At 65.9% G+C, this 27,641-nt stretch overlaps 2 protein-coding genes across 3 annotated transcripts; one reads left to right on the forward strand and one right to left on the reverse strand.

Moving 5' to 3' along the window:
* Positions 1–4,640: 4,640 nt before the first annotated feature.
* On the forward strand, positions 4,641–21,478 carry KDM6B (lysine demethylase 6B). Its single transcript, XM_085564026.1, has 13 exons — positions 4,641–5,711; positions 7,423–7,549; positions 8,506–8,611; positions 10,206–10,411; positions 11,432–11,496; positions 11,955–12,023; positions 13,053–13,201; positions 14,430–14,544; positions 16,773–16,960; positions 17,940–18,081; positions 18,723–18,849; positions 19,716–19,886; positions 21,264–21,478. The coding sequence occupies exons 1-13, from the start codon at positions 4,738–4,740 to the stop codon at positions 21,285–21,287; spliced, it is 2,463 nt and encodes an 820-aa protein (XP_085420152.1). The 5' UTR covers positions 4,641–4,737; the 3' UTR covers positions 21,288–21,478.
* A 1,553-nt stretch (positions 21,479–23,031) lies between these two features.
* Positions 23,032–26,940, reverse strand: NAA38 (N-alpha-acetyltransferase 38, NatC auxiliary subunit). Of its 2 annotated transcripts, XM_085564188.1 has the most exons (3): positions 26,829–26,940; positions 25,189–25,366; positions 23,032–23,479 (listed from the first exon to the last, which is right to left on the reverse strand). In XM_085564188.1, exons 1-3 carry the CDS (start codon positions 26,865–26,867, stop codon positions 23,385–23,387), a joined length of 312 nt encoding a protein of 103 aa, XP_085420314.1. In that variant the 5' UTR covers positions 26,868–26,940; the 3' UTR covers positions 23,032–23,384. The 2 variants fall into 2 exon arrangements, 1 of the variants encoding a protein (XP_085420314.1); XR_014950632.1 differs by lacking the exons at positions 25,189–25,366; positions 26,829–26,940 and adding an exon at positions 24,318–24,500.
* Between the last annotated feature and the right edge of the window lie 701 nt (positions 26,941–27,641).

A 27,641-nucleotide genomic window follows, 5' to 3' on the forward strand; every position in this document is an offset into this window, starting at 1 on the left:
GGGGGCAAAATGGGTCTGGGGGGACAGCAAATGGGGTTTTGGGGGGGTGAAATGGGTCTGGGGGGTTTAAAAGGGATTTGGGGGGGCACTGAGGGGTCTGGGGGGCTGAAATGGGTCTGGGGGTGTTTTAAAGGGGATTTAGGGGGGCAAAATGGGTCTGGGGGGACAGCAAATGGGGTTTTGGGGGGTGAAATGGGTCTGGGGGGGTTTAAAAGGGATTTGGAGGGGCACTGAGGGGTCTGGGGGGCTGAAATGGGTCTGGGGGTGGTTTAAAGGGGATTTAGGGGAGCAAAATGGGTCTGGGGGGACAGCAAATGGGGTTTTGGGGGGGTGAAATGGGTCTGGGGGGGCATTGAAGGGGTTTTGGGGGTGTAAAATGGGTCTGGGGGCAGTGAAGGGGGTGTTTGTGGGGGAGTTGGGGGGGCTAAAATGGATCTGGGGGGGCACTGGGGGGGAACTAAGGGGTCCTGGGGGGCACAGGGGGGTTTGGGGGGGCACTGGGGGGTCCGGGGGGGCACTGGTGGGTCCGGGGGTCACAGGGGGGTTTGGGGGGCACTAAGGGGGGCACTGGGGGGGTTTGGGGGGCACTAAGGGGGGCACTGGGGGGTTTGGGGGGGCACTGGGGGGGCACTGGGGGGGCACTGGTGGGTCCGGGGGTCACAGGGGGGTTTGGGGGGCACTAAGGGGGTCACAGGGGGGTTTGGGGGGCACTAAGGGGGGCACTGGGGTCCCCCCGTGCCCGCCCTGACCCCGCTGTCCCCAGGGGGGCTGTGGGGCGCTGCCCCCCCCCGGGCCCCCCCCTCCGTTCCCGCTGCCCCCGGGGCTGTGGAGCCCCCTGCCCCCCGCCGAGGCCTGGGCCCCCCCCCGGCGCCACCCGGACAGACAGGTGGGGACCCCCCGGTGTCACCCCCCTGTGTCACCCCCCCGTGTCACCCCCTTGTGTCACTCACCTGTGTCACCCACCCTGTGTCACCCCCCTGTGTCACCCCCCTGTGTCACCCCCCTGTGTCACCCACCTGTGTCACCCACCCTGTGTCACCCCCCTGTGTCACCAACACCGTGTCACCCCCCTGTGTCACCCACCTGTGTCACCCACCCCGTGTCACCCCCCTGTGTCACCCCCCTGTGTCACCAAGCGCGTGTCACCCCCCCATGCCCCCCATGCCCCCCATGTCCCCACCATGCCCCCCGTGTCCCCCGTCCCCCTGACCCCGCTGTGCCCCCCATGCCCCCCATGTCCCCCTGTCCTCATGTCCCCCATGCCCCCATGTCCCCCTGTCCCCATGTCCCCATGTCCCCATGTCCCCATGCCCCCCATGTCCCCCCCATTTCCCCCCATGCCCCCCATGCCCCCCATGTCCCCCTGTCCCCCTGTCCCCGTGTCCCCCCCATGTCCCCATGCCCCCATGTCCCCCCCATTTCCCCCCCATGTCCCCATGCCCCCCATGTCCCCCATGCCCCCCATGCCCCCCATTTCCCCCCCATGCCCCCCATGTCCCCATGCCCCCCATGTCCCCCATGCCCCCCATTTCCCCCCCATGCCCCCCATGCCCCCCATGTCCCCCTGTCCCCCTGTCCCCATGCCCCCCGTCCCCCTGTCCCCATGTCCCCATGCCCCCCGTGTCCCCATGTCCCCCCCATGTCCCCCTGTCCCCCTGTCCCCGTGTCCCCCCCATGTCCCCATGCCCCCCATCCCCCCCATGCCCCCCATTTCCCCCCCATGTCCCCATGCCCCCCCTGTCCCCGTGTCCCCCGTCCCCCTGACCCCGCTGTGCCCCCCCTGTCCCCGTGTCCCCCTGTCCCCCTGTCCCCGTGTCCCCCCGTCCCCCCGTCCCCCCGTCCCCGTGTCCCCCGTCCCCCTGACCCCGCTGTGCCCCCCCTGTCCCCCCGTCCCCCTGTCCCCCCGTCCCCCCGTCCCCCTGACCCCGCTGTGCCCCCCATGCCCCCCATGTCCCCCCGTCCCCCCGTCCCCGTGTCCCCCGTCCCCCTGACCCCGCTGTGCCCGCAGGAGCCGCGGCTGGTGCCCGCCCCGCCGGCGCCGCCCCCCCGGCCGTGCCCGAGCGCCCCCCCGGGGCCCCTCCCAAGTGACCTTAGGGCCGGCGGGGCCGGGGGGGCGCCGCCCGCCGCCCCCAGCCGCCCACCAGCAGCACCCACCGCCTGCGTGCCTTGTGCCCCCCCACGGGCACCCCCCCGCCAGCCCGCCACCAGCACCCCCCGCCCCGTGAGTCACCGGCCGCGGGGACACCGGGACACGGGACACCGGGACACGGGGGGACACGGGGACATGGGGGTACATGGGGACATGGGGGGACACGGGGACACCGGGACACGGGGGGACACGGGACACGGGGCACCGGGACACGGGACACCGGGACACGGGGGGACATGGGACACCGGGACACGGGGGGACACGGGACACGGGGGGACATCGTGGGGACAGGGGACACGGGGACATGGGGGTACATGGGGACATGGGGGGACACGGGGACACCGGGATATGGGGACACGGGGGGACATCGTGGGGACATGGGACATGGGGACATGGGGGTACATGGGGACACGGGGGGACACGGGACACGGGGACACCGGGACACGGGGGGACATGGGGACACCGGGACACGGGGACATGGGGGTACATGGGACACGGGGACACGAGGGGACATGGGGGTACATGGGGACATGGGGGGACACGGGACACGGGGACACCGGGACACGTGGGGACATGGGGACACCGGGACACTGGGACACGGGGACACCGGGACACGTGGGGACATGGGGACACCGGGACACTGGGACACGGGGACATGGGGGTACATGGGACACGGGGACACGAGGGGACATGGGGGTACATGGGGACATGGGGGGACACGGGGACACCGGGACACGGGGGGACACAGGGGGACACGGGGGGACATGGGACACGGGGACATGAGGGGACATGGGGGTACATGGGGACATGGGGAAACACGGGGACACCGGGACACGGGGGGACACGGGGACACGGGGGGACACGGGGACACGGGGGGACACGGGCACATGGGGGTACATGGGGACACGGGGGGACACGGGGACACCGGGATATGGGGACACGGGGGGACACGGGGACACTGGGACATCATGGGGACATGGGGACATGGGGGGGACACAGGGACACGGGGACATCATGGGGACACCGGGACATCATGGGGACACCGGGACACGGGGGGACACCGGGACATCGTGGGGACACGGGGACATTGTGGGGACACGGGGACATCATGGGGACACGGGGACATCATGGGGACACGGGCGTGGGGACATCATGGAGGGGATATGGGGACACTGGGGGGACACAGGGATGTTATGGAGGGACAGGGGGACATGGGGGGGACACGGGGGGACACGGGGGTGGGGACACGGATTGGATGGATGGGGGACACGGGGACAGCAGGGATGGGGACAGGGGGACACGGGGATGGGGGGACAGAGCGGAAAGAAAGGGGGGCACAGGGATATGGGGCACAGGGATATGGGGCACAGGGATATGGGGCACAGGGATATGGGGGGCACAGGGATATGGGGCATAGGGATATGGGGCACAGGGATATGGGGCACAGGGATATGGGGGGCACAGGGATATGGGGGGGCACAGGGATATGGGGGCACAGGGATATGGGGGGGCACAGGGATATGGGGGCACAGGGATATGGGGGGCACAGGGATATGGGGGGGCACAGGGATATGGGGCACAGGGATATGGGGGGGCACAGGGATATGGGGGGGCACAGGGATATGGGGGCACAGGGATATGGGGTACAGGGATATGGGGGGCACAGGGATATGGGGGCACAGGGATATGGGGGGGGCACAGGGATATGGGGGGGCACAGGGATATGGGGCACAGGGATATGGGGGGGCACAGGGATATGGGGCACAGGGATATGGGGGGCACAGGGATATGGGGGCACATGAGGGTCCCCCCCCCCATTCCGGGTCTCACTCAGGGTCCCCCCCGTCCCCCCTTGTCCCCAAATGTCCCCCCAGGCTCCCGAGCACCGCTACCAACCTCCGGAGCCGCCGGGGCCGGGGGCGGCCGGCGGGGGGGTCCCCGCCCCCCACCTGCCCCCCGCCCCTCCCCCCTGCTGCGCCCCCCCCGAGCCGCTCCCCGCCCCCCCCCTGCCCTGGCTGAAGGACCCGGGCGGGGGCGACCCCCTGGACGAGATCCTTTTCGGGGGACCCCCGCCCCAGGGGGGCGCGGGGGGGGCCGATCCCCCTTTGGGGGGGTCCCCGGGATCTTTCCCGGACCCCAGCACCACCAGCACGGGGGGGGGCGGCGCCCCCCGGACCCCCCCTTTCCCTTACCCGGACAAGGAGGAAGAGGAGGAGGAGGAGGAGCCCCCCCCCCACCACCACCAACCCCCCCCCGGCGATTTTTGGCTGGGGACCCCCCCCCACGCCCCGCCGCCCCCCCTCTCCGAGGGCCCCCCCGATGCCTCAGGAACCTCCCCCGCGCCCCCCCCCGCCCCCAGCCCCCCCATTTCCTCGGGGGTCCCCTTTCCAAAGAGCACCCCCGCCCCTCCCCCCACCCCCCCGCACCCCGAGCCCCCTCCCCCGCCCTTACCCCCCCCTCCCCCGCCCTCCTCCGAGCCCCCCGGGGTCCCCCCCCGCCTCTTCGATTTCGGGGCCCCCCCCTTGGACGACCAATTCGAGGAGCCCCCCGAGTTTGCCAAAATCCTGCCCGACGGGCTGGCCAACATCATGAAGATGCTGGACGAGTCCATCCGGCAGGAGGAGGACGAGGGGGGGGTCTCCCCTCCCCCCCCTCCCCCCCCGCCCCCCCCGCCCCCCCCGCCCGCCCCCCCCCTCCTGGCCCGCCCCAAAGCCCCTCCTTTCGGAGCCCCCCCGGGCCACGGCGACCCCCCGGACCCTCCCCGCCTTTACCCCTTCGGCAAACGGGACGACCACCCCAAAACCTCCCCGTTTTACCCCAAACCTCCTCCTGCCGCCCCCGCTGAGAAACCCTCGGCGGGGGCGGGCGGCGGCAGCCCCCCCAAACCCAGCCCCGCTTCCCCGCGGCCCCCCACGCCCCCCCAAGTCGCTACCTCACCGCCGGGCTGGGGTCCCCCCGCGGGCCGCAGCGAGTCCGAGGCGCTGGAGGAGATCAGCCGCGCCTGCGAGACCCTGGCCGAGCAGGCCGGCCGGCCCGGCCCCCCCTCCCCGGACACCCCCCCAAAAACCGGCCCGGGGGGCGGCCGCCGCCACCGCCGCCCCTCCTCGCGCCACCGGGACCCCCGGCGGGGACCCCCGGCCCGGCGCCGGCACCCCCGGAAAGAGCGGCGGGAGCAGCGGGAGCGCCCGGTGCTGGCCACGCTGGACCTGCAGAGCCCCGGCGTGCAGGAGAAAGGGGGACCCCCCCCCAGGCTGGAGACGAAAGGCGGGGGTCCCCCCAACGGCCCCCCGGCCCCGGCCGTCCCCGCGGGACCCCCGGCCGCCCTGGTCAGCTCGGCCGACCTGCTGAAGCTGCGCTCGCTGGGCGAGGGGCCGCCCAAGGAGCTCAAGATCCGCCTGATCAAGGTGGAGAGCGGCGCCGGGGGGCCCGGGGGCATCGCCGGGCTCGGGGGGGGCCCCGGCGGCGACGCCCTGGGGGGCTCGGAGCCGGCCGAGCCCCGGGGGCCGCCCCTGGCCCAGCTGACCATCCGGCACAGCGCCGCCGAGGTGGTGCGCGCCAGCAAGTGAGTCTGGGGGGGGCTGGGGGTCCCGCTGAGGTTTGGGGGTGTTTTCTGGGGGTCCCGCTGAGGTTTGGGGGTTCCCACTGAGGTTTGGGGGTGTTTTCTGGGGGTCCCGCTGAGGCTTGGGGGTGTTTGGGGGGTCCCACTGAGGTTTGGGGGTGTTTTCTGGGGGTCCCGCTGAGGTTTGGGGGTCTTTGGGGGGTCCCATTGAGGTTTGGGGGGTCCCACTGAGGTTTGGGGGTCTTTGGGGGGTCCCATTGAGGTTTGGGGGGTCTTTGGGGGGGTCCCACTGAGGTTTGGGGGTGTTTTTTAGGGGTCCCACTGATGTTTGGGGGTGTTTTTTAGGGGTCCCGCTGAGGTTTGGGGGGTCTTTAGATGGGTTTGGGGGTCCCGCTGATGTTTGGGGGTGTTTTCTGGGGGTCCCACTGAGGTTTGGGGGGTCTTTAGATGGGTTTGGGGGTCCCGCTGATGTTTGGGGGTGTTTTCTGGGGGTCCCACTGAGGTTTGGGGGTCTTTGGGGGGTCCCGCTGAGGTTTGGGGGTGATTTTTGGGGGTCCCGCTGAGGTTTGGGGGGTCTTTGGGGGGGTCCCACTGAGGTTTGGGGGGTCTTTGGGGGTCCCGCTGAGGTTTGGGGGGTCTTTGGGGGGTCCCACTGAGGTTTGGGGGTCTTTGGGGGGTCCCATTGAGGTTTGGGGGGTCTTTGGGGGGGTCCCACTGAGGTTTGGGGGTGTTTTTTAGGGGTCCCACTGAGGTTTGGGGGTGTTTTTTAGGGGTCCCGCTGAGGTTTGGGGGGTCTTTAGATGGGTTTGGGGGTCCCGCTGATGTTTGGGGGTGTTTTCTGGGGGTCCCACTGAGGTTTGGGGGGTCTTTAGATGGGTTTGGGGGTCCCGCTGATGTTTGGGGGTGTTTTCTGGGGGTCCCGCTGAGGTTTGGGGGTCTTTGGGGGGTCCCACTGAGGTTTGGGGGTGTTTTCTGGGGGTCCCACTGAGGTTTGGGGGTGTTTTTTGGGGGTCCCGCTGAGGTTTGGGGGTCTTTGGGGGGTCCCGCTGAGGTTTGGGGGTGATTTTTGGGGCGTCCCACTGAGGTTTGGGGGTGTTTTTTGGGGTCCCACTGAGGTTTGGGGGGGGTCTTTGGGGAGGTTTGGGGGGTCCCACTGAGGTTTGGGGGTGTTTTTTGGTGGTCCCACTGAGGTTTGGGGGTGATTTTTGGGGGGTCCTACTGAGGTTTGGGGGGGTCTTTGGGGAGGTTTGGGGAGTCCCACTGAGGTTTGGGGGGGTCTTTGGGGGCCCACTGAGGTTTGGGGGATTTTGAGGTGAATTTTGGAGTGATTCTGGAATGAATTTTGGGGCAATTTTGGGGTGATTTTGGGGGGATTTTGAGGTGATTTTTGGAGTGATTCTGGGAAGAATTTTGGGACAATGTGGAGGGATTTTGGGGTGAATTTTGGGGCGGTTCTGGGGGAATTTTGGGGCGGTTCTGGAGGAATTTTGGGGGGGATTTTAGGGCGATTCTGGGTGTATTTTAAGGTGATTTTGGGGGGATTCTGGGATGAATTTTGGGGGATTTTGGGGTGAATTTTGAGGCGTCTCTGGCTGAATTCTGGGGCGGCTCTGGGTGAATCCTGGGGCAGGTCTGGGATGAATTTTGGGGTGAATCCTGGCGCGGCTCCGGGGGCGCCGGGCCGTTCCGGGGTCCCACCGGCGCCGCCCCGCAGGCAGGCGCGGCTGAAGGGGCCGTTCCGCGAGTCCTACCTGTGCCCCGCGCAGTCGGTGAAGCCGCGCATCGACGCGCGGGAGCAGCTCCCGCGGGACAAGCTCAACCCGCCCACGCCCAGCATCTACGTGAGTCCCCATTGGCTGCCGCCGCCGCCCCCGCCCGCTGATTGGCTCCCACAATGGGTCCCCTGGCTGCTGATTGGCTCCCCCCATGCGTCCCCTGGCTGCTGATTGGCTCCCACAATGGGTCCCCTGGCTGCTGATTGGCTCCCACAATGGGTCCCCTGGCTGCTGATTGGCTCCCTGGCTGTGTTCCTTGGTTGCTGATTGGCTCCCTGTGGAAGGTCCCAGGGTGTCCTCTCTGCTCATTGGCTGGTGGGAAGGGTCCTGCTTCCTGATTGGCTCCTTGGCAGGGTGCCCTGACTGCTGATTGGCTCCCTGCCAGGGATCCCAGGGTGTCCCCTCTCCTGATTGGCTGGTGGGCATCCTTGCTTCTGATTGGCTCCCTGGCAGATTCCCTCTTTCTGCTGATTGGCCCCTGGCTGGATCCCTCCCATCCTGATTGGCCCATCATGGGCAGCTCTTTGTTGATTGGCTGTCATGAGGGGATGGATCTGCCAGAGCATCCTTGATTGGCCAACGGGAGTGGAGCCTCTCCTGATTGGCTGCTGGGTGGGGCCTCCCTCCTGCGGATTGGCCAGTGGGTGGGGGCAGAGTTTCCCAGCGAATCTCGCTGCTGATTGGCCGTCAGCTCATAGCCTTTCAATCCTGATTGGCTGGTGATGAGCCAAACAAGCAAAGTCCTGATTGGTTGGTTGGGCTACCTGAATCCTTATTGGCTGGTGAATGGTGAACCAGGCCATCTCCATTCTGATTGGCTGATGCCTTAAACCATCTCCATCCTGATTGGCCACTGACCTGGTTGTTGGGTGGGTCATGGCACGCTGTGATTGGGCCCTGCGCTGTGATTGGTCTTGCTTTGGGTGCGGGGTGCTGATTGGTCCGTGCCCGAGGGTGGCGGGCTGTGATTGGTCCGTGTGTCGGATGCCGGTCTCTGATTGGCCGCCGCTCTTCCCGCCCAGCTGGAGAGCAAACGCGACGCCTTCTCGCCGGTGCTGCTGCAGTTCTGCACCGACCCCAAGAACCCCATCACCGTCATCCGGGGGCTGGCGGGGTCCCTGCGCCTCAGTGAGCCAAAAACCCCCAAAACCGCCCCAAAAATCACCCCAAAAATCCACAAAATCCCCAAAATCACCAAAACCCACTCCAAAACCACCCCAAAAATCACCCCAATCCCCCCATCACGGTCATCCGGGGGCTGGCGGGGTCCCTGCGCCTCAGTGAGCCAAAAACCCCCAAAACCACCCCAAAAATCACCCCAAAAATCCCCAAAAACCCCCAAAACCCCAAAAATCACCCCAAAAATCCCCAAAAACCCCCAAAACCCCAAAAACTACCCCAAAATCACCCCAATCCCCCCATCACGGTCATCCGGGGGCTGGCGGGGTCCCTGCGCCTCAGTGAGCCAAAAACCCCCAAAACCACCCCAAAAATCATCCCAAAAATCCCCCAAAACCCCCAAAATCACCAAAACCCCAAAAATCACCCCAAAAATCCCCGAAAACCCCAAAAACCACCCCAAAATCACCCCAAAAATCACCCCAAAAATCCCCCAAAACCCCCAAGATCACCAAAACCCCAAAAATCACCCCAAAAATCCCCAAAAACCCCCAAAACCCCAAAACCCACCCCAAAATCACCCCAAAAATCACCCCAAAAATCCCCCAAAACCCCCAAAATCACCAAAACCCCAAAAATCACCCCAAAAATCCCCCAAAACACCCAAAACCCCAAAAACCACCCCAAAATCACCCCAATCCCCCCATCACGGTCATCCGGGGGCTGGCGGGGTCCCTGTGCCTTATTGAGCCCCAAAAATAACCCAAATCACCCCAAAACCCCCAAAATTAACCAAAGCCCCCCTAAAATAACCCAAAAATAACCCAAACCCCAGAATGATCCAAACCCTGAAATGCCCCAAACCCCCCAAAACACCCCAAATCCCCCAAAACACCCCAAACCCCCCAAAACGCCCCAAACCCCCCAAAACACCCCAAACCCCCAAAACGCCCCAAACCCCCCGAAACACCCCAAACCCCCCAAAACACCCCAAACCCCAAAACACCCCAAACCCCCCAAAACGCCCCAAACCCCCCAAAACACCCCAAACCCCCAAAACGCCCCAAACCCCCCAAAACGCCCCAAACCCCCCGAAACACCCCAAACCCCCCAAAACGCCCCAAACCCCCCAAAACGCCCCAAACCCCCCAGAATGCCCCAAACCCCCAAAAACACCGCAAACCCCCCAAAACACCCCAAACCCCCCAAAACACCCCAAACCCCAAAACACCCCAAACCCCCCAAAACGCCCCAAACCCCCTAAAACCTCCCAAACCCCCTGAAACGCCCCAAACCCCCCAAACCCCCTGAAAAGCCCCAAACCCCAAAACACCCCAAACCCCCCAAAACACCCCAAACCCCCCAAAACGCCCCAAACCCCCCAAAACACCCCAAACCCCCCGAAACACCCCAAACCCCCCAAAACACCCCAAACCCCCCGAAACACCCCAAACCCCCCGAAACGCCCCAAACCCCCCAAAACACCCCAAACCCCCCGAAACGCCCCAAACCCCCCAAAACACCCCAAACCCCCCGAAACGCCCCAAACCCCCCAAAACACCCCAAACCCCCCGAAACACCCCAAACCCCGCCGTTTCTGCAGACCTGGGGCTGTTCAGCACCAAGACCCTGGTGGAGGCCAGCGGCGAGCACGCGGTCGAGGTGCGCACGCAGGTGCAGCAGCCCTCGGACCAGAACTGGGACCTGTCGGGCACGCGGCAGGTGTGGCCCTGCGAGAGCAGCCGCTCGCACACCACCATCGCCAAGTACGCCCAGTACCAGGCCAGCTCCTTCCAGGAGTCCCTGCAGGTGAGGGACGGGGACAGGGACACCTGGGGACACCTGGGGACACTGACAGGACATGAGGACACACAGGGGACACAGCCCGGGGACAGGGGACACAGCAGGACCCCACACCAGCATCTCCCAGTACACCCAGTACAGGTGAGCTCCTGCCAGGAGTCCCTGCAGGTGACAGGGGAGGGGACACCTGGGGACACGTGGGGGACACCTGGGGACAGCATGGGGGACAGTGGGCTCAGGGGGACATGGGGGATGCAGGGGACTCGTGTCCCCAGGGTGTCCCCAAGGAGCCCCAGGAGTCCTCAGGGTGTCCCCAAGTGTCCCACGGTGTCCCCAAGGAGCCCCAAGTGTCCCCTGGTGGCTCTGAGGTGTCCCCAGGATGTCTCCAAGTGTCCCCTGGTGTCGCCAAGGAGCCCCAAGAGTCCCCAGGTGTCCCCTGGTGTCCCTGAGGTGTCCCCAGGAGTCCTCAGGGTGTCCCCAGGTGTCCCCTGGTGGCTCTGAGGTGTTCCCAGGTGTCCCATGGTGTCCCCAAGTGTCCCCAGGAGTCCTCAGGGTGTCTCCAAGAGTCCCCAGGTGTCCCCTGGTGTCCCTGAGGTGTCCCCAGGTGTCCCCTGGTGGCTCTGAGGTGTCCCCAGGAGTCCTCAGGGTGTCTCCAAGTGTCCCCAGGTGTCCTGTGGTGTCCCCAAGGAGCCCCAGGAGTCCTCAGGGTGTCCCCAGGTGTCCCCTGGTGTCCCTGGGTGTCCCTTGCTGGGCTGGGGGTGTGTCCTGGAGCCCCCTGGATGTCCCCAAGTGTCCCCTGGAATGCCTGGAGTGTCCCCAAGTGTCCCCCAGCGTCCTGAGCTGGCACCTGGGGGCTGAGGTGGCACTGGGTTGACACTGAGGCGGCACTGGGTGGCACGGGTGGCACGGGTGGCACTGAGGTGACTGAGGTGGCACTGGATGGCAGTGGGTGGCACGGGTGGCATGGGTGGCACTGAGGTGACAGTGAGGTGGCACTGGGTGGCACGGGTGGCACTGTCCCCGCAGGAGGACAAGGACAGCGAGGACGAGGAGGCCGAGGAGCCCGACAGCACCACCGAGACCCCGCCCAGGTGGGGCCACCCCCTGTCCCCTCCTGGGGACAACGTGTCACCCCTGCCCCGCCCGGGGAGGGTCCCGGTGTCCCCAGGGGGTCCCCAGGGTGTCACTGGGGGGGGGGGTCCCAATGTCCCCAAGGGGTCCGGCTGTCCTTTGGGGGGGTCCCAATGTCCCCAGGGGGGTCCCAATGTCCCTGAAGGGTCCCCAGGGTGTCCCCAGGGTGTCCCCAGGGTGTCCCCATGTCCCCAGGGTGTCCCCAGGGTATCCCCGTGTCCCCAGGTGTCCCCAGGGTGTCCCCATGTCCCCAGGGTGTCCCCAGGGTGTCCCCAGCGTGTCCCCGGGGTGTCCCCGGGGTGTCCCCAGTGTGTCCCCGTGTCCCCAGGTGTCCCCAGGGTGTCCCCACGCCCACGGGGGTGGCACGTCCCCCTCGGGGGCCCCGTCCCCGCCCCCCGTGACCCCGTGTCCCCCCCAGCCCCCCCGACCAGAAATCCCACCAGATCATCAAGTTCGGGACCAACATCGACCTCTCGGACGCCAAGAGGTGACACCGGGGACAGGGGTGGCACTGGGGACAGCGGGGACACTGGGGTGACAGCGGGGACAGCGGGGGGACACTGGGGATAGAGGGGACAGCGGGGACAGGAGGGGACAGCGGGGACAGCGGGGTGGCACTGGGGTGGCACTGGGGACAGCAGGACAGGAGGGGACAGGAGGGGACAGCGGGGACAGCGGGATGGCACTGGGGACAGCGGGGACAGAGGGGACAGCGGGGACAGGAGGGGACAGTGGGGACAGAGGGGTGGCACTGGGGTGGCACTGGGGACAGCGGGACATGAGGGGACAGCGGGGTGGCACTGGGGATAGAGGGGACAGCGGGGGGACACTGGGGATAGAGGGGTGGCACTGGGGACAGGAGGGGACAGCGGGGTGACAGCAGGGACACGGGGGTGACACTGGGGTGGCACTGGGGACAGCAGAGTGACAGCGAGGACAGCGGGGACACTGGGGTGGCACTGGGGATAGAGGGGACAGCGGGGACAGCGGGGGGACAGCAGGGACACAGGGGTGACACTGGGGTGACACTGGGGACACTGGGGTGGGGGGAGACAGCTGGGGGACAGAGGGTGGGGGTGGGGGACAGTGGGGACACTTGGGTGAGAATGTGGGGGTGGGGACACTTGGGTGACGATGGGGGGGGTCAGGGACACCTGTGGGTGCTGCAGGGTCACCTGTGGGGTGAATTTGGGGGCTCAGTGGGTGACAGTGCTGTCCCCTGTCTCTGTCCTGTCCCTGTCCCTGTCCCCATCCCTGTCTCTGTCCCCTCCCCGTCCCCATCCCTGTCCCTGTTCCTCTGTCCCATTCCTGTCCCTGTCCCCTCCCTGTCCCTGTCCCCATCCCTGTCCCCATCCCTGTCCCCATCCCCGTCCCCTCCCCGTCCCCTCCCCATCCCTGTCCCCGTCCCTGTCCCTGTCCCTGTCCCTGTCCCTGTCCCTGTCCCTGTCCCCGTCCCTGTCCCTGTCCTGTCCCCTCCCCGTCCCCTCCCCGTCCCGTCCGTGTCCCCGTTGCGCAGGTGGAAGCCGCAGCTGCAGGAGCTGCTGAAGCTGCCGGCCTTCATGCGTGTCTCCTCCACGGGGAACATGCTGAGCCACGTGGGCCACACCATCCTGGGCATGAACACCGTGCAGCTCTACATGAAAGTGCCCGGCAGCCGCACGCCGGGTCAGCGCCGCGCACCGGGGGCACCTGGGCACACCTGGGCACACCTGGGCACACCTGGGGACGTGTGGGGACACACCTGGGACACCTGGGGAACACCTGGGCACAGCTGGGGACACCTGGGGATACACCTGGGGACATGTGGGGACACACCTGGGACACCTGGGGAACACCTGGGCACACCTGGGGACGTGGGGACACACCTGGGACACCTGGGGACAGGTGGGGACACACCTGGGACACCTGGGGAACACCTGGGCACACCTGAGGACATGTGGGGACACACCTGGGGCACCTGGGGACACCTGGGCACAGCTGGGGACACGTGGGGACACACCTGGGGCACCTGGGGAACACCTGGGGACACCTGGGGACAGGTGGGGACACACCTGCGGGCACCAGGGGATACACCTGGGGGCACCTGGGGACACCGGGGATACCTGGGGACACCTGGGGGCACCTGCGGGCACACCTGGGGACACCTGGGGATACCTGGGGACATATGGGGACACACCTGTGGGCACCTAGGGGCATGTGGGGACACCTGGGGACACACCTGGGGGCGCCTGGGATACCTGGGCATACACCTGGGGATACCTGCGGGCACCTGGGGGCATCTGGGCACACACCTGCGAGCACCTGGGGATGCCCAGGGAACACCTGGGGAACCTGGGGACACCTGAGGACACCCGGGATACACCTGGAGACACCTGGGGGCACCCAGGGATACACCTGGGGGCACCTGGGGACATGTGGAGACACACCTGGGCATGCCTGGGCACACCTGGGATACCTGGGGACACACCTGGGTGCACCTGGGGTTACCTGGGGATGCCCAGGGAACACCTGGGGATACCTGGGGACACACCTTGACACACCTAGGTACACTTGGGGAACACCTGGACACACCTGGGGGATTTTTTGGCTTTTTTTTTACTTTTTTTAGGATTTTTTCCTGCCGTTTCTTTTGAGATGTTTTTTGGGGAGGATTTTTCTGAGGAATATTCCTGGGAAATTTTTTTGGTTTGTTTTGGGGTTTTTTTGGGTTTTTTGGGGGGGGTTTTTGGGTTTTTTTTTGGTTTTTTGTGGGATTCTTTTCTCGTGGGAGGCGACAAAACCGACAGCGGTGGGGGGACAGCGGGCAGAGCCCCCCGGTCTCGGTGTCCCGGGGGGTGGCACGAGGTGGCGGTGACGGTGACGGTGACGGTGACGGTGACAGCGTCCCCCGCAGGCCACCAGGAGAACAACAACTTCTGCTCGGTGAACATCAACATCGGCCCCGGCGACTGCGAGTGGTTCGCCGTGCACGAGCACTACTGGGAGACCATCTCCGCCTTCTGCGACAGGTGGGCGGGGCCAGAATAAATTAGGGCATGGTCTGCATAAATTAGGGGGTTGTTTGCATAAATTAGGGTGTGGCCAGTGAAAGGGGCGGGGTTACTTGGGCAGCACTACTGGGATACTATGGGTGGGGTGTATTGAAAAGGAGGTGTGGGTTGCATAAATTAGGGTGTGTTTGCCTAAATTAGGGCGTGGTCTGCATAAATTAGGGGGTGATTTGCATAAAACTGGGGTGGTTTGCATAAAGGATGTGGCCAAAGGGGCAGGGTTACTTGGGCAGCACTACTGGGATACTATGGGTGGGGTGTATTGAAAGGGAGGTGTGGGTTGCATAAATTAGGGCGTGGTCTACATAAATTATGGTGTGTGCATAAATTAGGGTGTGGTCTGCATAAAAGTGGGGTTGGTTTGCATAAAGGGCGTGGCCAGTGAAAGGCAGGGTTACCTGGGCAGCACTGCTATCACCACCTTTTGTGATGGATGGGTGGGGTCTGTAAAAGGTGGTTTGCATGAATTCGTATGGATCTGCATAAATTAGGGTGTGGCCTGCATAAATTAAGGCATTGTATGAATAAAAGTGGGGGTGGTCCATAGAAAGAGGGTGTGGCCAAAGGGGCGGGGCTACTGCGGGCGCACTACCATCAACGCTGTGATGGGTGGGTGGGGTCTGTAAAAGGAGGCGTGGCTTGCATAAATTAGGTTGGGTCTGCATAAATTAGGGTGTGGTCTGCATAAATTAGGGTGTGGTCTGCATAAACGGGGTAGTTTGCTTAAAGGGTGTGGTCAGTGAAAGGGGCGGGGTTACTTGGGCAGCACTACTGGGAGACCATGGGTGGGGTCTATGGAAAAGGAGGTGCGGGTCGCATAAATTAGGGTGTCATCTGCCTAAATTAGGGTGTGGTCTGCATAAAATAGGGTGTCATCTGCATAAATTAGGGTGTGGTCTGCATAATTACGTTTTACATGAAAGTGGGCGTGGTTTAAAGGGGGGTGTGGTTATTGGGGCAGCACTCACGCGAGAACATCTGCAGCGGGTGGGCGTGGCCTGCATAAAAGTGGGCGTGGCCTGAGTGGAGCCAGTGGGTGTGGATCCACGTGGGGCGTGGCCAAGAGCAGTGGGCGTGGCCAAGAGTAGTGGGCGTGGCCTAGCGCCGTGGGCGTGGCCAAGAGCAGTGGGCGTGGCCAGCCTGCCCAGCCCCAGGGAGGGATTTGGGGAGGGGATGGGCGTGTCTCAGGTGGGCGTGTCTCAGGTGGGCGTGTCTCAGGTGGGGTGTGGCTGGGGCGTGTCTCAGGTGGGCGTGGCTCAGGTGGGCGTGTCTCAGGTGGGGCGTGGCTGGGGGCGTGTCTCAGGTGGGTGTGTATCAGGTGGGCGTGTCCCAGGTGGGCGTGTCTCAGGTGGGGCGTGGCTGGGGGCGTGTCTCAGGTGGGTGTGTATCAGGTGGGCGTGTCCCAGGTGGGCGTGTCTCAGGTGGGCGTGTCTCAGGTGGGTGTGTCTCAGGTGGGCGTGTCTCAGGTGGGGCGTGGCTGGGGGCGTGTCCCGGTGGGCGTGTCTCAGGTGGGCGTGTCTCAGGTGGGCGTGTCTCAGGTGGGGCGTGGCTGGGGGCGTGTCTCAGGTGGGCGTGTCTCAGGTGGGGCGTGGCTGGGGGCGTGTCCCGGTGGGCGTGTCTCAGGTGGGCGTGTCTCAGGTGGGCGTGTCTCAGGTGGGCGTGTCTCAGGTGGGCGTGTCTCAGGTGGGCGTGTCTCGGGTGGGCGTGTCTCAGGTGGGCGTGTCTCAGGTGGGCGTGTCTCAGGTGGGCGTGGCTGGGGGCGTGTCTCGGGTGGGCGTGTCTCAGGTGGGCGTGTCTCAGGTGGGCGTGTCTCAGGTGGGCGTGTCTCAGGTGGGCGTGTCTCAGGTGGGCGTGGCTGGGGGCGTGTCTCAGGTGGGCGTGTCTCAGGTGGGCGTGTCTCAGGTGGGCGTGGCTGGGGGCGTGTCTCAGGTGGGCGTGTCTCAGGTGGGCGTGGCTGGGGGCGTGTCTCGGGTGGGCGTGTCTCAGGTGGGCGTGGCTCGATGGGCATGTCTCAGGTGGGCGTGTCTCAGGTGGGGCATGTCTCAGGTGGGCGTGTCTCGGGTGGGCGTGTCTCAGGTGGGCATGTCTCAGGTGGGCGTGTCTCAGGTGGGCGTGTCTCAGGTGGGCGTGGCTGGGGGCGTGTCCGGGCGCGGGCGGGGCCGTCGCTGACCACGCCCCCGGCGCAGGCACGGCGTGGATTACCTGACGGGCTCGTGGTGGCCCATCCTGGAGGACCTGTACCGCTCCAACATCCCGGTGTACCGGTTCGTGCAGCGCCCCGGGGACCTGGTGTGGATCAACGCCGGCACCGTGCACTGGGTGCAGGCCACGGGCTGGTGCAACAACATCGCCTGGAACGTGGGGCCGCTGACCGGTGAGGGGCACGGGGACACCGGGGACACGGGGGACATTGGGGGACACGGGGGACATTGGGGACATTGCCTGGAACGTGGGGCCGCTGACCAGTGAGGGGCGCGGGGACACCGGGGACACGGGGGACACGGGGGACATTGGGGGACACGGGGGACATTGGGGACATTGCCTGGAACGTGGGGCCGCTGACCGGTGAGGGGCGCGGGGACACCGGGGACACGGGGGACACGGGGGACATTGGGGGACACGGGGGACATTGGGGACATTGCCTGGAACGTGGGGCCGCTGACCGGTGAGGGGCACGGGGACACCGGGGACACGGGGGACATTGGGGGACACGGGGGACATTGGGGACATTGCCTGGAACGTGGGGCCGCTGACCAGTGAGGGGCGCGGGGACACCGGGGACACGGGGGACACTGGGAACACTGGGGGGGACTGGGGGGGACTGGGGACATGGGGGATACAGGGACACCGGGGACACTGGGGGGGACTGGGGGGGGACTGGGGACACTGGGGACATTGTGAGGGGACATCGCCTGGAACGTGGGGCCACTGACCGGTGAGGGGCGCGGGGACACCGGGGACACCGGGGACACCGGGGACACTGGGGGGACTGGGGGGGACTGAAGACACTGCAGGGACTGGGGACATTTGGGACATTGGGGACATTGGGGGGACATTGGGGATACTGGGAACACACTGGGGGGACACTGAGGACATTGGGGGGACACTGCTGGGGACACTGGGGACATTGGGGACACACTGGGGACACTGGGGGGACACCAAGGACACTTGGGACAGACTGGGGACACTGGGGGGACACCGGGGGGACACTGGGGACATTGGGGACACTGAGGACATTGGGGACACTGAGGACACTGGGAACACACTGGGGACACTGGGGACACACCGGGGACACCGGGGGGACACTGGGGACACCGCCGGTGGCCGCCACGTGCCGCTGTCCCTGTCCCCAGCGTACCAGTACCAGCTGGCCCTGGAGCGCTACGAGTGGAACGAGGTGAAGAACGTCAAGTCCATCGTGCCCATGATCCACGTCTCCTGGAACGTGGCCAGGACTGTCAAGATCAGCGACCCCGACCTCTACAAGATGATCAAGTGAGGGGGAACACCTGGGGACACGTGGGGACAGCTGGGGACACGTGGGGACACCTGGGGACAGGCAGGGCAGGAGTGATGTGGAGAGGCTGGGGACGGGGACAGGGACGTGGCATGGGGACACACGGGACAGGGGCACTTGGTGTCTCAGGTGACCCAGGTGTCCCTGTGGCTGGCACAGGTGACCCAGGTGTCCCATGGGCACTGGCACAGGTGCTCGGGTGTCCCCATGGGGCTGGCACAGGTGGCCCAGGTGACCTGTGGGTGGTGGCACCAGTGACCCAGGTGTCCCGTGGGTGCTGTGCTCAGGTGTACCGTGGCTGGCACAGTGACCCAGGTGTCCTGTGGCTGGCATGGCTGGCATGCTGACCAGCTGTCCCGTGGGTGCTGGCACGGCTGGCATGGCCGGCACGGTGGCCCAGCTGTCCCGTGGGTGGTGGCACGGTGGCCCAGCTGTCCCGTGGGTGCTGGCACGGCTGGCATGGCCGGCACGGTGGCCCAGCTGTCCCGTGGGTGCTGGCACGGTGGCCCAGCTGTCCCGTGGGTGGTGGCACAGTGACCCAGCTGTCCCGTGGGTGCTGGCACGGCCGGCACGGCGGCCTGGGCGTGGCACGGCGGCACGCTGAGCGCGGTGCCCGCAGGTACTGCCTGCTGCAGTCCATCAAGCACTGCCAGGTGCAGCGCGAGAGCCTGGTGCGCGCCGGGAAGAAGATCGCCTACCAGGGCCGCGTCAAGGACGAGCCGGCCTACTACTGCAACGAGTGCGACGTGAGTGCCCGGGGCACGGGGGGCACAGGGTGGCACTGGGTGACATTGGGGTGGCACTGGGGTGGCATTGGGGTGGCACTGGGGTGACATTGGGGTGACATTAGCTACTACTGCAACGAGTGCGACGTGAGTGCCCGGGGCACGGGGTGGCACTGGGTGGCACTGGGGTGGCATTGGGGTGGCACTGGGGTGGCACTGGGGTGACATTGGGGTGACATTGGGGTGATATTGGGGTGGCATTGGGGTGACATTGGGGTGACATTAGCTACTGCTGCAACGAGTGCGACGTGAGTGCCACAGGCACGGGGTGGCACTGGGGTGGCACTGGGGTGACATTGGGGTGACATTGGGGTGATATTGGGGTGGCATTGGGGTGGCCTTGGGGTGACATTGGCCTTGTCCATGGGGTGACCTTTTCCTTGGCCATGGGGTGGCTTTGGCCATTCCGCTGACCACTGCCCTGACCATTGGGTGTCCATGGTCACTCACTGACCATTGCCATGACCATGGCGTGTCCGTGGCGTGTCCGCGGTCACTCCCTGACCATTGCCATGACCATTGCCATGACCGTGGTGTGTCCATGGCGTGTCCGTGGCGTGTCCGCGGTCACTCCCTGACCTTTGCCATGACCATTGCCGTGACCGTGGCGTGTCCGTGGTGTGTCCGCGGTCACTCTCTGACCATTGCCATGACCGTGGTGTGTCCGTGGCATGTCTGTGGCGTGTCCGTGGTCACTCCCTGACCATTGCCGTGACCGTGGCGTGTCCGCGGTCACTCCCTGACCATTGCTGTGACCGTGGTGTGTCCGTGGCGTGTCCGTGGCGTGTCCGCGGTCACTCCCTGGCCATTGCCGTGCCCGGCCGCAGGTGGAGGTGTTCAACATCCTGTTCGTGACGAGCGAGACGGGCGGGCGCAACACGTACCTGGTGCACTGCGAGGGCTGCGCGCGGCGCCGCGGCGCCGGCCTGGCCGGGGTCGTCGTGCTCGAGCAGTACAAGACCGAGGAGCTGATGCAGATCTACGACGGCTTCACCCTGGTGAGGGGCGCCGGCGGCACCTGGGAGACACCTGGCACACCTGGGCAGACCTGGGGCACACCTGGGCACAGCTGGGGGCACCTGGGAGACACCTGGCAGAGCTGGGCAGACCTGGGGGCACCTGGGCACAGCTGGGGACACCTGGCACACCTGGGCAGACCTGGGGCACACCTGGGCACAGCTGGGGACACCTGGGAGACACCTGGCACGACCTGGGGCACACCTGGGCACACCTGGGAGACACCTGGCACACCTGGGCAGACCTGGGGCACACCTGGGGACACCTGGGAGACACCTGGCACACCTGGGCAGACCTGGGGGCACCTGGGGGCAGTTGGGGACACGTGGGGGCACCTGGCACCCCTGGGGATACACCTGGGGATACACCTGGGAATACACCTGGGGGCAGCTGGGGACACCTGGGGATACACCTGGCACACCTGGGCAGACCTGGGGCAGACCTGGGCACAGCTGGGGGCACCTGGGGGCAGTTGGGGACATGTGGGGACACGTGGGGGCACCTGGGGACACCTGGGGGCACCTGGGGATACACATGGCACACCTGGGGGCAGCTGGCACACCTGGGGATACACCTGGGAATACACCTGGGCACACCTGGGGGCACGTGGCACCCCTGGGGATACACCTGGCACAGCTGGGGGCACCTGGGGACACATGGGGACACCTGGGGACATGTGGGGACACGTGGGGGCACGTGGGGATACACCCGGGGGCACCTGGGGACACCTGGGGACAGCTGGCACACCTGGGGATACACCTGGGCACACCTGGGGATACACCTGGGGACACGTGAGGGCACCTGGCACAGCTGGGGATACACCTGGCACAGCTGGGGGCAGCTGGGGACACAGCTGGGCACACATGGGGTACCTGGGCACACCTGGGGATATCTCAGGGCACCTGGGCATACACCTGGGGACACACCTGGCACACCTGGGGATACACCTGGTGTGGGGTGACATGTGGTGTGGGGACACACTTGGCATGGGGACACACCTGGGGGTGGGAAGACACACCTGGGGACACACCTGTGGACATTGGGGACACACCTGGGGACATCTTGGCACACCTGGGCACACCTGGGGACACACCTGGGCACACCTGGGCACACCTGGGCACACCTGGGGACATCTTGGCACACCTGGGCACACCTGGGGACACACCTGGGCACACCTGGGCACACCTGGGCACACCTGGGGACATCTTGGCACACCTGGGCACACCTGGGCACACCTGGGCACACCTGTGCCGGCGCCACCCTGGGGTGGGGACACCCCGGGACCCTCGGGGGGGGGAGGGGAGGGGAGGGGACACCTGCGGGTCCCCCCGTGACCCCTCCCCCGCCCTCCCCCCCAGGTGACGCCGCCGACCCCCAGATGAGTCCGGCCCCCCCCAGGGCCCCCCCGGCGGGGGAGGGGCCCCGCCCCTCCCCCCACGAACACTTTTTATTTATTGGCGGAGAAATCGCCCCAAAATCCGTCCGGTTTGGGTGGAAAACTCCGATTTTATACGAAAATCCCGATTTCTAGGAATTCCCAAAGCCCCTCCCCCGCCCGGCCCGCCAAGGGGGGGAGGGGCTTTCCCCTCCCCCACCCCCACCTTTTGGGGGGGCTGAGAACTCACAGGGGGGTGGGGGGAGGGGAAAGCCCCTCCCCCCTCATTTTGGGGGCGCTCGTGCCCCTCCCCCAACACAAGGGGGGGGTCCTCGCCCCCTCCCCTCAGCATTAAAGGGGGGGAGGGGCTGGAGGGGGGGAGGGGCACTTTTTTTGGGGGGGGGTCGGACCCCTTGCCAAGATTCAACCAAAAACTCGCCCCGCCCCCAACAGCGCCCCTCCCCCCCATACGGGTCGGGGCCGGGGGGAGGGGCGCGGGGGGGGAGGGGCAGGATTTTTTTTTGGGGGGGTGCCCCCCTCGCCCCTCCCCCCGCGCGGGGTGGGGCTCAGGTCTCTGGGGGGGGAGGGGCTCCCCCCAAACCATGGTGCAAAGGGGGGAGGGGCCTGTGCTACCCCCTCCCCCCCAAAAAAAGGGGGGGCGGCCGGAGCCCCCCCGCGGGGGGAGGGGCCTCGGGGTGCCCCTCCCCCCCTTCCCCGAGCCTCGTTTTTTGGGTTTTTTGCTTTTTTCTTTTTTTGGTTGTTTTTTTTTTTCCTCTTTTTTAATTTATACGCGGGGAGGGGGGGGGAGGGGTCGCGTTATTTATTGGGGGGGTCGGGCCGGGGGTCCCCGACTCCCAGGGGTGGGGGAGGGGTCTGGGGGAGGGAGGGGGGGGCGGTTTTTCGGTCACCGTGACCCCGGTGACCCCTCCCCCCCCCTTGTCCCCGTCACCCGGTGACCCCTGACCTTTGTGGGGGGAGGGGAGGGTCGTCACCCCTCCCCCCCCCGCCCCTCCCCCACCCCCATCATGGTGCTGGGCCCTGCGGCCGCCCCGCCCCTCCCCCCCCCCCGGCCCCCCTTCCCCTCCCCCCGCCCGGCCCCCGGTGCTGTGGGGGTGGGGGAGGGGCGGGTGCTCCCCCTCCCCGCCCCTCCCCCCCCAGAAGCTATTTTGTACCTGAGATTAAATTAATGGCAAAGCCCGACGGCTCCGTGGGGGAGGGGCGGAATTGGGGGGGGGGGCTCGGGAATTTGGGTGGGGGGCAGGAATTTGGGGGGGGGCGGGAATTTGGGGAGGGGGGCAGGAATTTGGGGGGGCAGGAATTTGGGGAGGGGGGCAGGAATTTGGGGTGGGGCAGGAATTTGGGGGGGCTCAGGAATTGGGGGAGGGGCGGGAATTTGGGTGGGGGGCTCAGGAATTTGGGGGGCTCAGGAATTTGGGTGGGGGGCTCAGGAATTTGGGGGGGGGGCCTCAGGAATTTGGGTGGTGGGCTCAGGAATTTGGGTGGGCTCAGGAATTTGGGTGGGGGGTTCAGGAATTTGGGGGGGGGACAGGAATTTGGGGGGCTCAGGAATTTGGGTGGGGGGCTCAGGAATTTGGGTGGGGGTTCAGGAATTTGGGGTGAGGGGCTCAGGAATTTGGGTGGGGGGCTCAGGAATTTGGGGGGGCTCAGGAATTTGGGTGGGGGTGCAGGAATTTGGGTGGGGGGCTCAGGAATTTGGGGGGGGGACGACAGCCACGAGCGTCACACGGGGCCAGCGTCACCGGGGGGGCTTTAATGGGGACCCCCAAACCCCCAGGGACATTTCTGGGGGAACCTCAAGGTCTTGGGGGGGGTCGATCGGGGATTGGGGGGTCCCCACGTGGATTTGGGGGGTCCATCAGGTGTTTGGGGGTCCATTGGGTGGTTTTGGGGGTCCCTCAGGTGTTTTTTGGGTCCATCCAGGGGGTCCATCAGGCGTTTTTGGGGTCTCTCAGGTGGTTTTGGGGTCCCTTGAGGTGTTTAGGAGTCCATCAGGTGTTTTTGGGGTCCATCCAGAAGGTCCATCAGGTGTTTTTGGGGTCTCTCAGGTGGTTTTGGGGGGTCCCTCAGGTGATTTTGGGGTCCCTCAGGGGTAGGGGGGCTCCACCTCGATGGACACGATGTGGTGCCCGGGGACCATGGCCAGCCCCAGGACTCGGGGTTCGCTGCCCGGGAACGCGTCTGCAGGGGGAGAAAGGGCTCAGAACCCCCAAAAAATCCAAAAACCCCACCAAAAAAAAATCCAAACCCTCCTAAAAAATAACCAAAAAAACCCAAAGACTCCCACAAAAAAACCCACAAAAAACCCAAACCCTTCTCCTAAAAAATAACCAAAAAAACCCAAAGACTCCCACAAAAACCCCAAACCCTTCCCCTAGAAGATAACTAAAAAAACCAAAAAACCCACAAAAAATACTAAAAAACCCCACAAAAAAACCCTAAAAAATCCCACAAAAAACCCAAACCCTTCTCCTAAAAAATAACCAAAAAAACCCCAAAGACTCCCACAAAAAAACCCAAACCCTTCCCCTAAAAAATAACCAAAAAAACCCCAAAGACTCCCACAAAAAAACCCCAGACTCCCACAAAAAATACTAAAAAAACCCACAAAAAAAACCCACAAAAAACCCAAACCCTTCTCCTAAAAAATAACCAAAAAAACCCCCAAAGAGTCCCACAAAAAACCCCACAAAAACCCAAACCCTTCTCCTAAAAAATAACCAAAAAACCCCCAAAGACTCCCACAAAAAAAACCCTAAAAAATCCCACAAAAAACCCCTAAAAAACCCCACAGAAAACCCCAAAACCTCCTAAAAAAGCCCCAGGGACCCCCCAGCCCTCAGCAGTTCCTGTGCCAAGCGCAGGATCCCGCTCTGGCAGCGGAGCAGAGGAAAATCCCGATCCCACCTCCCCCAGACCCTCAGAGTCAGCCAAAAAAACCCAAAAACCCCCAAAAAATCCCCCAAAAACCCAAAAATAACCCAAAAAACTCCCCAAAAAACCCCAAATCCCCCCAAACCTGCGGCCTTGAGGAACTCCTGCGCCGAGCCCAGGATGATGCTCTGGTGGTCAGAGCTTGGGAATGCTCCCACCCCCCTGAGACCCCCCAAACCCCCCAGAACACCCCAAAAACTCTCCCAGGACCCCCCCAAAGTGCCCCAAACCCCCCCAGAACACCCCAAAAAACTCCCCAAAAAACCCCAAATCCCCCCAAACCTGCGGCCTTGAGGAACTCCTGCACCGAGCCCAGGATGACGTTGCTCTGGTGGTCGATGCACAGGAACGCTCCCACCCCCCTGAGACCCCCCAAACCCCCCCAGGACCCCCCAAAACCCCCCCAGGACCCCCCAAATCCCCCCAGGACCCCCCAAACCTGCAGCCTTGAGGAACTCCTGCGCCGAGCCCAGGATGACGTTGCTCTGGCGGTCGGTGCACAGGAACGCTCCCACCCCCCTCAGACCCCCCAAACCCCCCCAGGACCCCCCAAACCCCCCCAGGACCCCCCAAACCCCCCCAGGACACCCCAAAAACCCTCCCCAAATCCCCCCAAACCTGCGGCCTTGAGGAACTCCTGCGCCGAGCCCAGGATGACGTTGCTCTGGCGGTCGGTGCACAGGAACGCTCCCACCCCCCTCAGACCCCCCAAACCCCCCCAGGACCCCCCAAACCCCCCCAGGACCCCCCAAACCCCCCCAGGACACCCCAAAAACCCTCCCCAAATCCCCCCAAACCTGCGGCCTTGAGGAACTCCTGTGCTGACCCCAGGATGACGTTGCTCTGGCGGTCGGTGCACAGGAACGCTCCCACCCCCCTGAGACCCCCCAAACCCCCCCAGGACCCCCCAAACCCCCCCAGGACACCCCAAAAACCCTCCCCAGGACCCCCCAAACCTGCGGCCTTGAGGAACTCCTGCGCCGAGCCCAGGATGACGTTGCTCTGGCGGTCGGTGCACAGGAACGCTCCCACCAGCGTGCGCCCGTCCGACATGCGGATGCGCAGGCTGCGGTTCAGCAGCGCCTCCAGCCGCTGCCGGCCCCGGCGCGGCCCCGCGACCCCCGGGCCGGCCCGCTGGGGACGGACAGAGCCTGAGACCCCCGGGATGGGACACAGCCTGAGACCCCCGGGATGGGGACGGACACAGCCTGAGACCCCCGGGATGGGACACAGCCTGAGACCCCCGGGCCGGCCCGCTGGGGACGGACACAGCCTGAGACCCCCGGGATGGGACAGAGCCCGAGACCCCCGGGCCGGGACAGAGCCCGAGACCCCCGGGATGGGACAGAGCCTGAGACCCCCGGGCCGGGACAGAGCCTGAGACCCCCGGGATGGGACACAGCCTGAGACCCCCGGGCCGGCCCGCTGGGGACGGACAGAGCCTGAGACCCCCGGGATGGGGACGGACACAGCCTGAGACCCCCGGGATGGGACAGAGCCCGAGACCCCCGGGATGGGGCACAGCCTGAGACCCCCGGGATGGGACAGAGCCCGAGACCCCCGGGATGGGACACAAACTGAGACCCCCGGGATGGGGACGGACACAGCCTGAGACCCCCGGGATGGGACACAAACTGAGACCCCCGGGATGGGGACGGACACAGCCTGAGACCCCCGGGATGGGACAGAGCCTGAGACCCCCGGGATGGGGCACAGCCTGAGACCCCCGGGCCGGGACAGAGCCTGAGACCCCCGGGATGGGACACAGCCTGAGACCCCCGGGATGGGGGAACGGGACAGAGCCCGAGACCGCCGGGATGGGACAGAGCCTGAGACCCCCGGGATGGGACACAGCCTGAGACCCCCGGGATGGGACAGAGCCTGAGACCCCCGGGATGGGGCACAGCCTGAGACCCCCGGGCGGGGACACAGCCTGAGACCCCCGGGATGGGACACAAACTGAGACCCCCGGGATGGGGACGGACACAGCCTGAGACCCCCGGGATGGGACAGAGCCTGAGACCCCCGGGATGGGGACGGACACAGCCTGAGACCCCCGGGATGGGACAGAGCCTGAGACCCCCGGGATGGGACAGAGCCCGAGACCCCCGGGCGGGGGCACAGCCTGAGACCCCCGGGCCGTGGGAACGGGGCTGGGGAAGGGCTGCGGGGACCCCGGCCCCAAAAACCCACCCTGGGTACCCATGGACCCCAAAAAACCTGCCCCCGGCCCCAAAAACCTTCCCCAGCCCCAAAAACCATCCCCCGTGTCCCTATGGTCCCCCAGAACCTCTGAGATCCCCCCATAAACCCCCAGCCCCCCTCACACCCCCCAGACCCCCCCACAGCCCCCCCAGCCCCCCTCACACCCCCCAGGACCCGACCGAGCCCCCCTGAGACCCCCCCACAGCCCCCCCAGCCCTCAGAGCCCCCCGAGTCTCCCCTCCGGACCCCGCACCGCCCCCCGGCCTCTCAGACCCCCCAAATTTCCCCAAATCTCCCCCGACCCCACTCACGGCTGGGCCGAACCCCCCCCGTTCCCTCAGACCCCCCAAATTCCCCCCAAATTCCCCAAATCCCCCCCGACCCCACTCACAGCCAGGTCGCCCCCCGCCTCCTCCGGCGGATCCGCCATGATGGCGCGGCCCAGGGGGCGGAGCCACGGACTACAACTCCCGGCGGGCTCCGCGCGCCGCCCGCAGCGGGCGCCGGGCCGGCGACTCCATTTCCCAGCATGCGCCGCGCGCTAATGGAATAAACCCAAGGACTACGTTTCCCAGCGCGCCCCGCGGTTTCCGGCGGCGTTGCCATGGCGACGGGCGGCGCGGGCTCGGTGGCGACCCCGGGCCCGGCCCGAGTGGCCCCGAGGTGCGGGGGGGGCCCGGAGGGGCTGGGGGGGCTCAGGGGGGGCTGGGGGGCGATGTGGGGGCGGGGGCTGGGTCTGGGGGTCCCCTTTTTGGGGGGGGTCTCCCCTCCGTGACCCCCCTGACCCAGGCGCAGCCCCGCCCCTCCTGCGGGCCGCGGGTGATGACGTCACCCCCAGAGGGGTCGGGGGTCCCCCCCCACTTTGGGGGTCACCAGGAGCCCCCAGGTTTGGGGGTCCCCCCCCACTTTGGGGGTCACCAGGAGCCCCCAGGTTTGGGGGTCTCCCCCTTGCCCGGGTGGGTCCCTCTTGGGGGTCCCCAGGGTTTCCCCCCCCCATTTTGGGGCCAATTGTGACTTTTCGGAGCCCCGAATAAATCGGATTTTGTCCGAGCCTGGGGAGGGGACACGCTCAGGGACAATGGGGGGGCACCAGCTGTCCCCGTCACCTGTCCGTGTGTCCCTGTCACCTGTCCGTGTGTCCGTGTCACCTGTCTGTGTCACCTGTGTGTCCATGTCACCTGTCTGTGTGTCTGTCAGTGTCACC

The sequence above is a fragment of the Lonchura striata genome, chromosome 32, assembly GCF_050655825.1.
Source record: "Lonchura striata isolate lonStrDom1 chromosome 32, ASM5065582v1, whole genome shotgun sequence".
Lineage (NCBI taxonomy): Eukaryota > Metazoa > Chordata > Aves > Passeriformes > Estrildidae > Lonchura > Lonchura striata.

What these genes read in the sequence shown, in the direction of transcription:
- NAA38 (XM_085564188.1), bottom strand. Translation starts at nt 26,867, where the DNA reads ATGGCGGATCCGCCGGAGGAGGCGGGGGGCGACCTGGCT. An exon ending in AGGCGGGGGGCGACCTGGCT is followed by an intron (nt 25,367 to 26,828) that starts GTGAGTGGGGTC and finishes GTCCGTCCCCAG; the next exon opens with CGGGCCGGCCCGGGGGTCGC. An exon ending in GGAGTTCCTCAAGGCCGCAG is followed by an intron (nt 23,480 to 25,188) that starts GTTTGGGGGGTC and finishes CTCCCCCTGCAG; the next exon opens with ACGCGTTCCCGGGCAGCGAA.
- KDM6B (XM_085564026.1), top strand. Translation starts at nt 4,738, where the DNA reads ATGAAGATGCTGGACGAGTCCATCCGGCAGGAGGAGGACGAGGGGGGG. An exon ending in ACCACCGAGACCCCGCCCAG is followed by an intron (nt 11,497 to 11,954) that starts GTGGGGCCACCC and finishes TGTCCCCCCCAG; the next exon opens with CCCCCCCGACCAGAAATCCC. An exon ending in ACTACTGCAACGAGTGCGAC is followed by an intron (nt 18,850 to 19,715) that starts GTGAGTGCCCGG and finishes GCCCGGCCGCAG; the next exon opens with GTGGAGGTGTTCAACATCCT.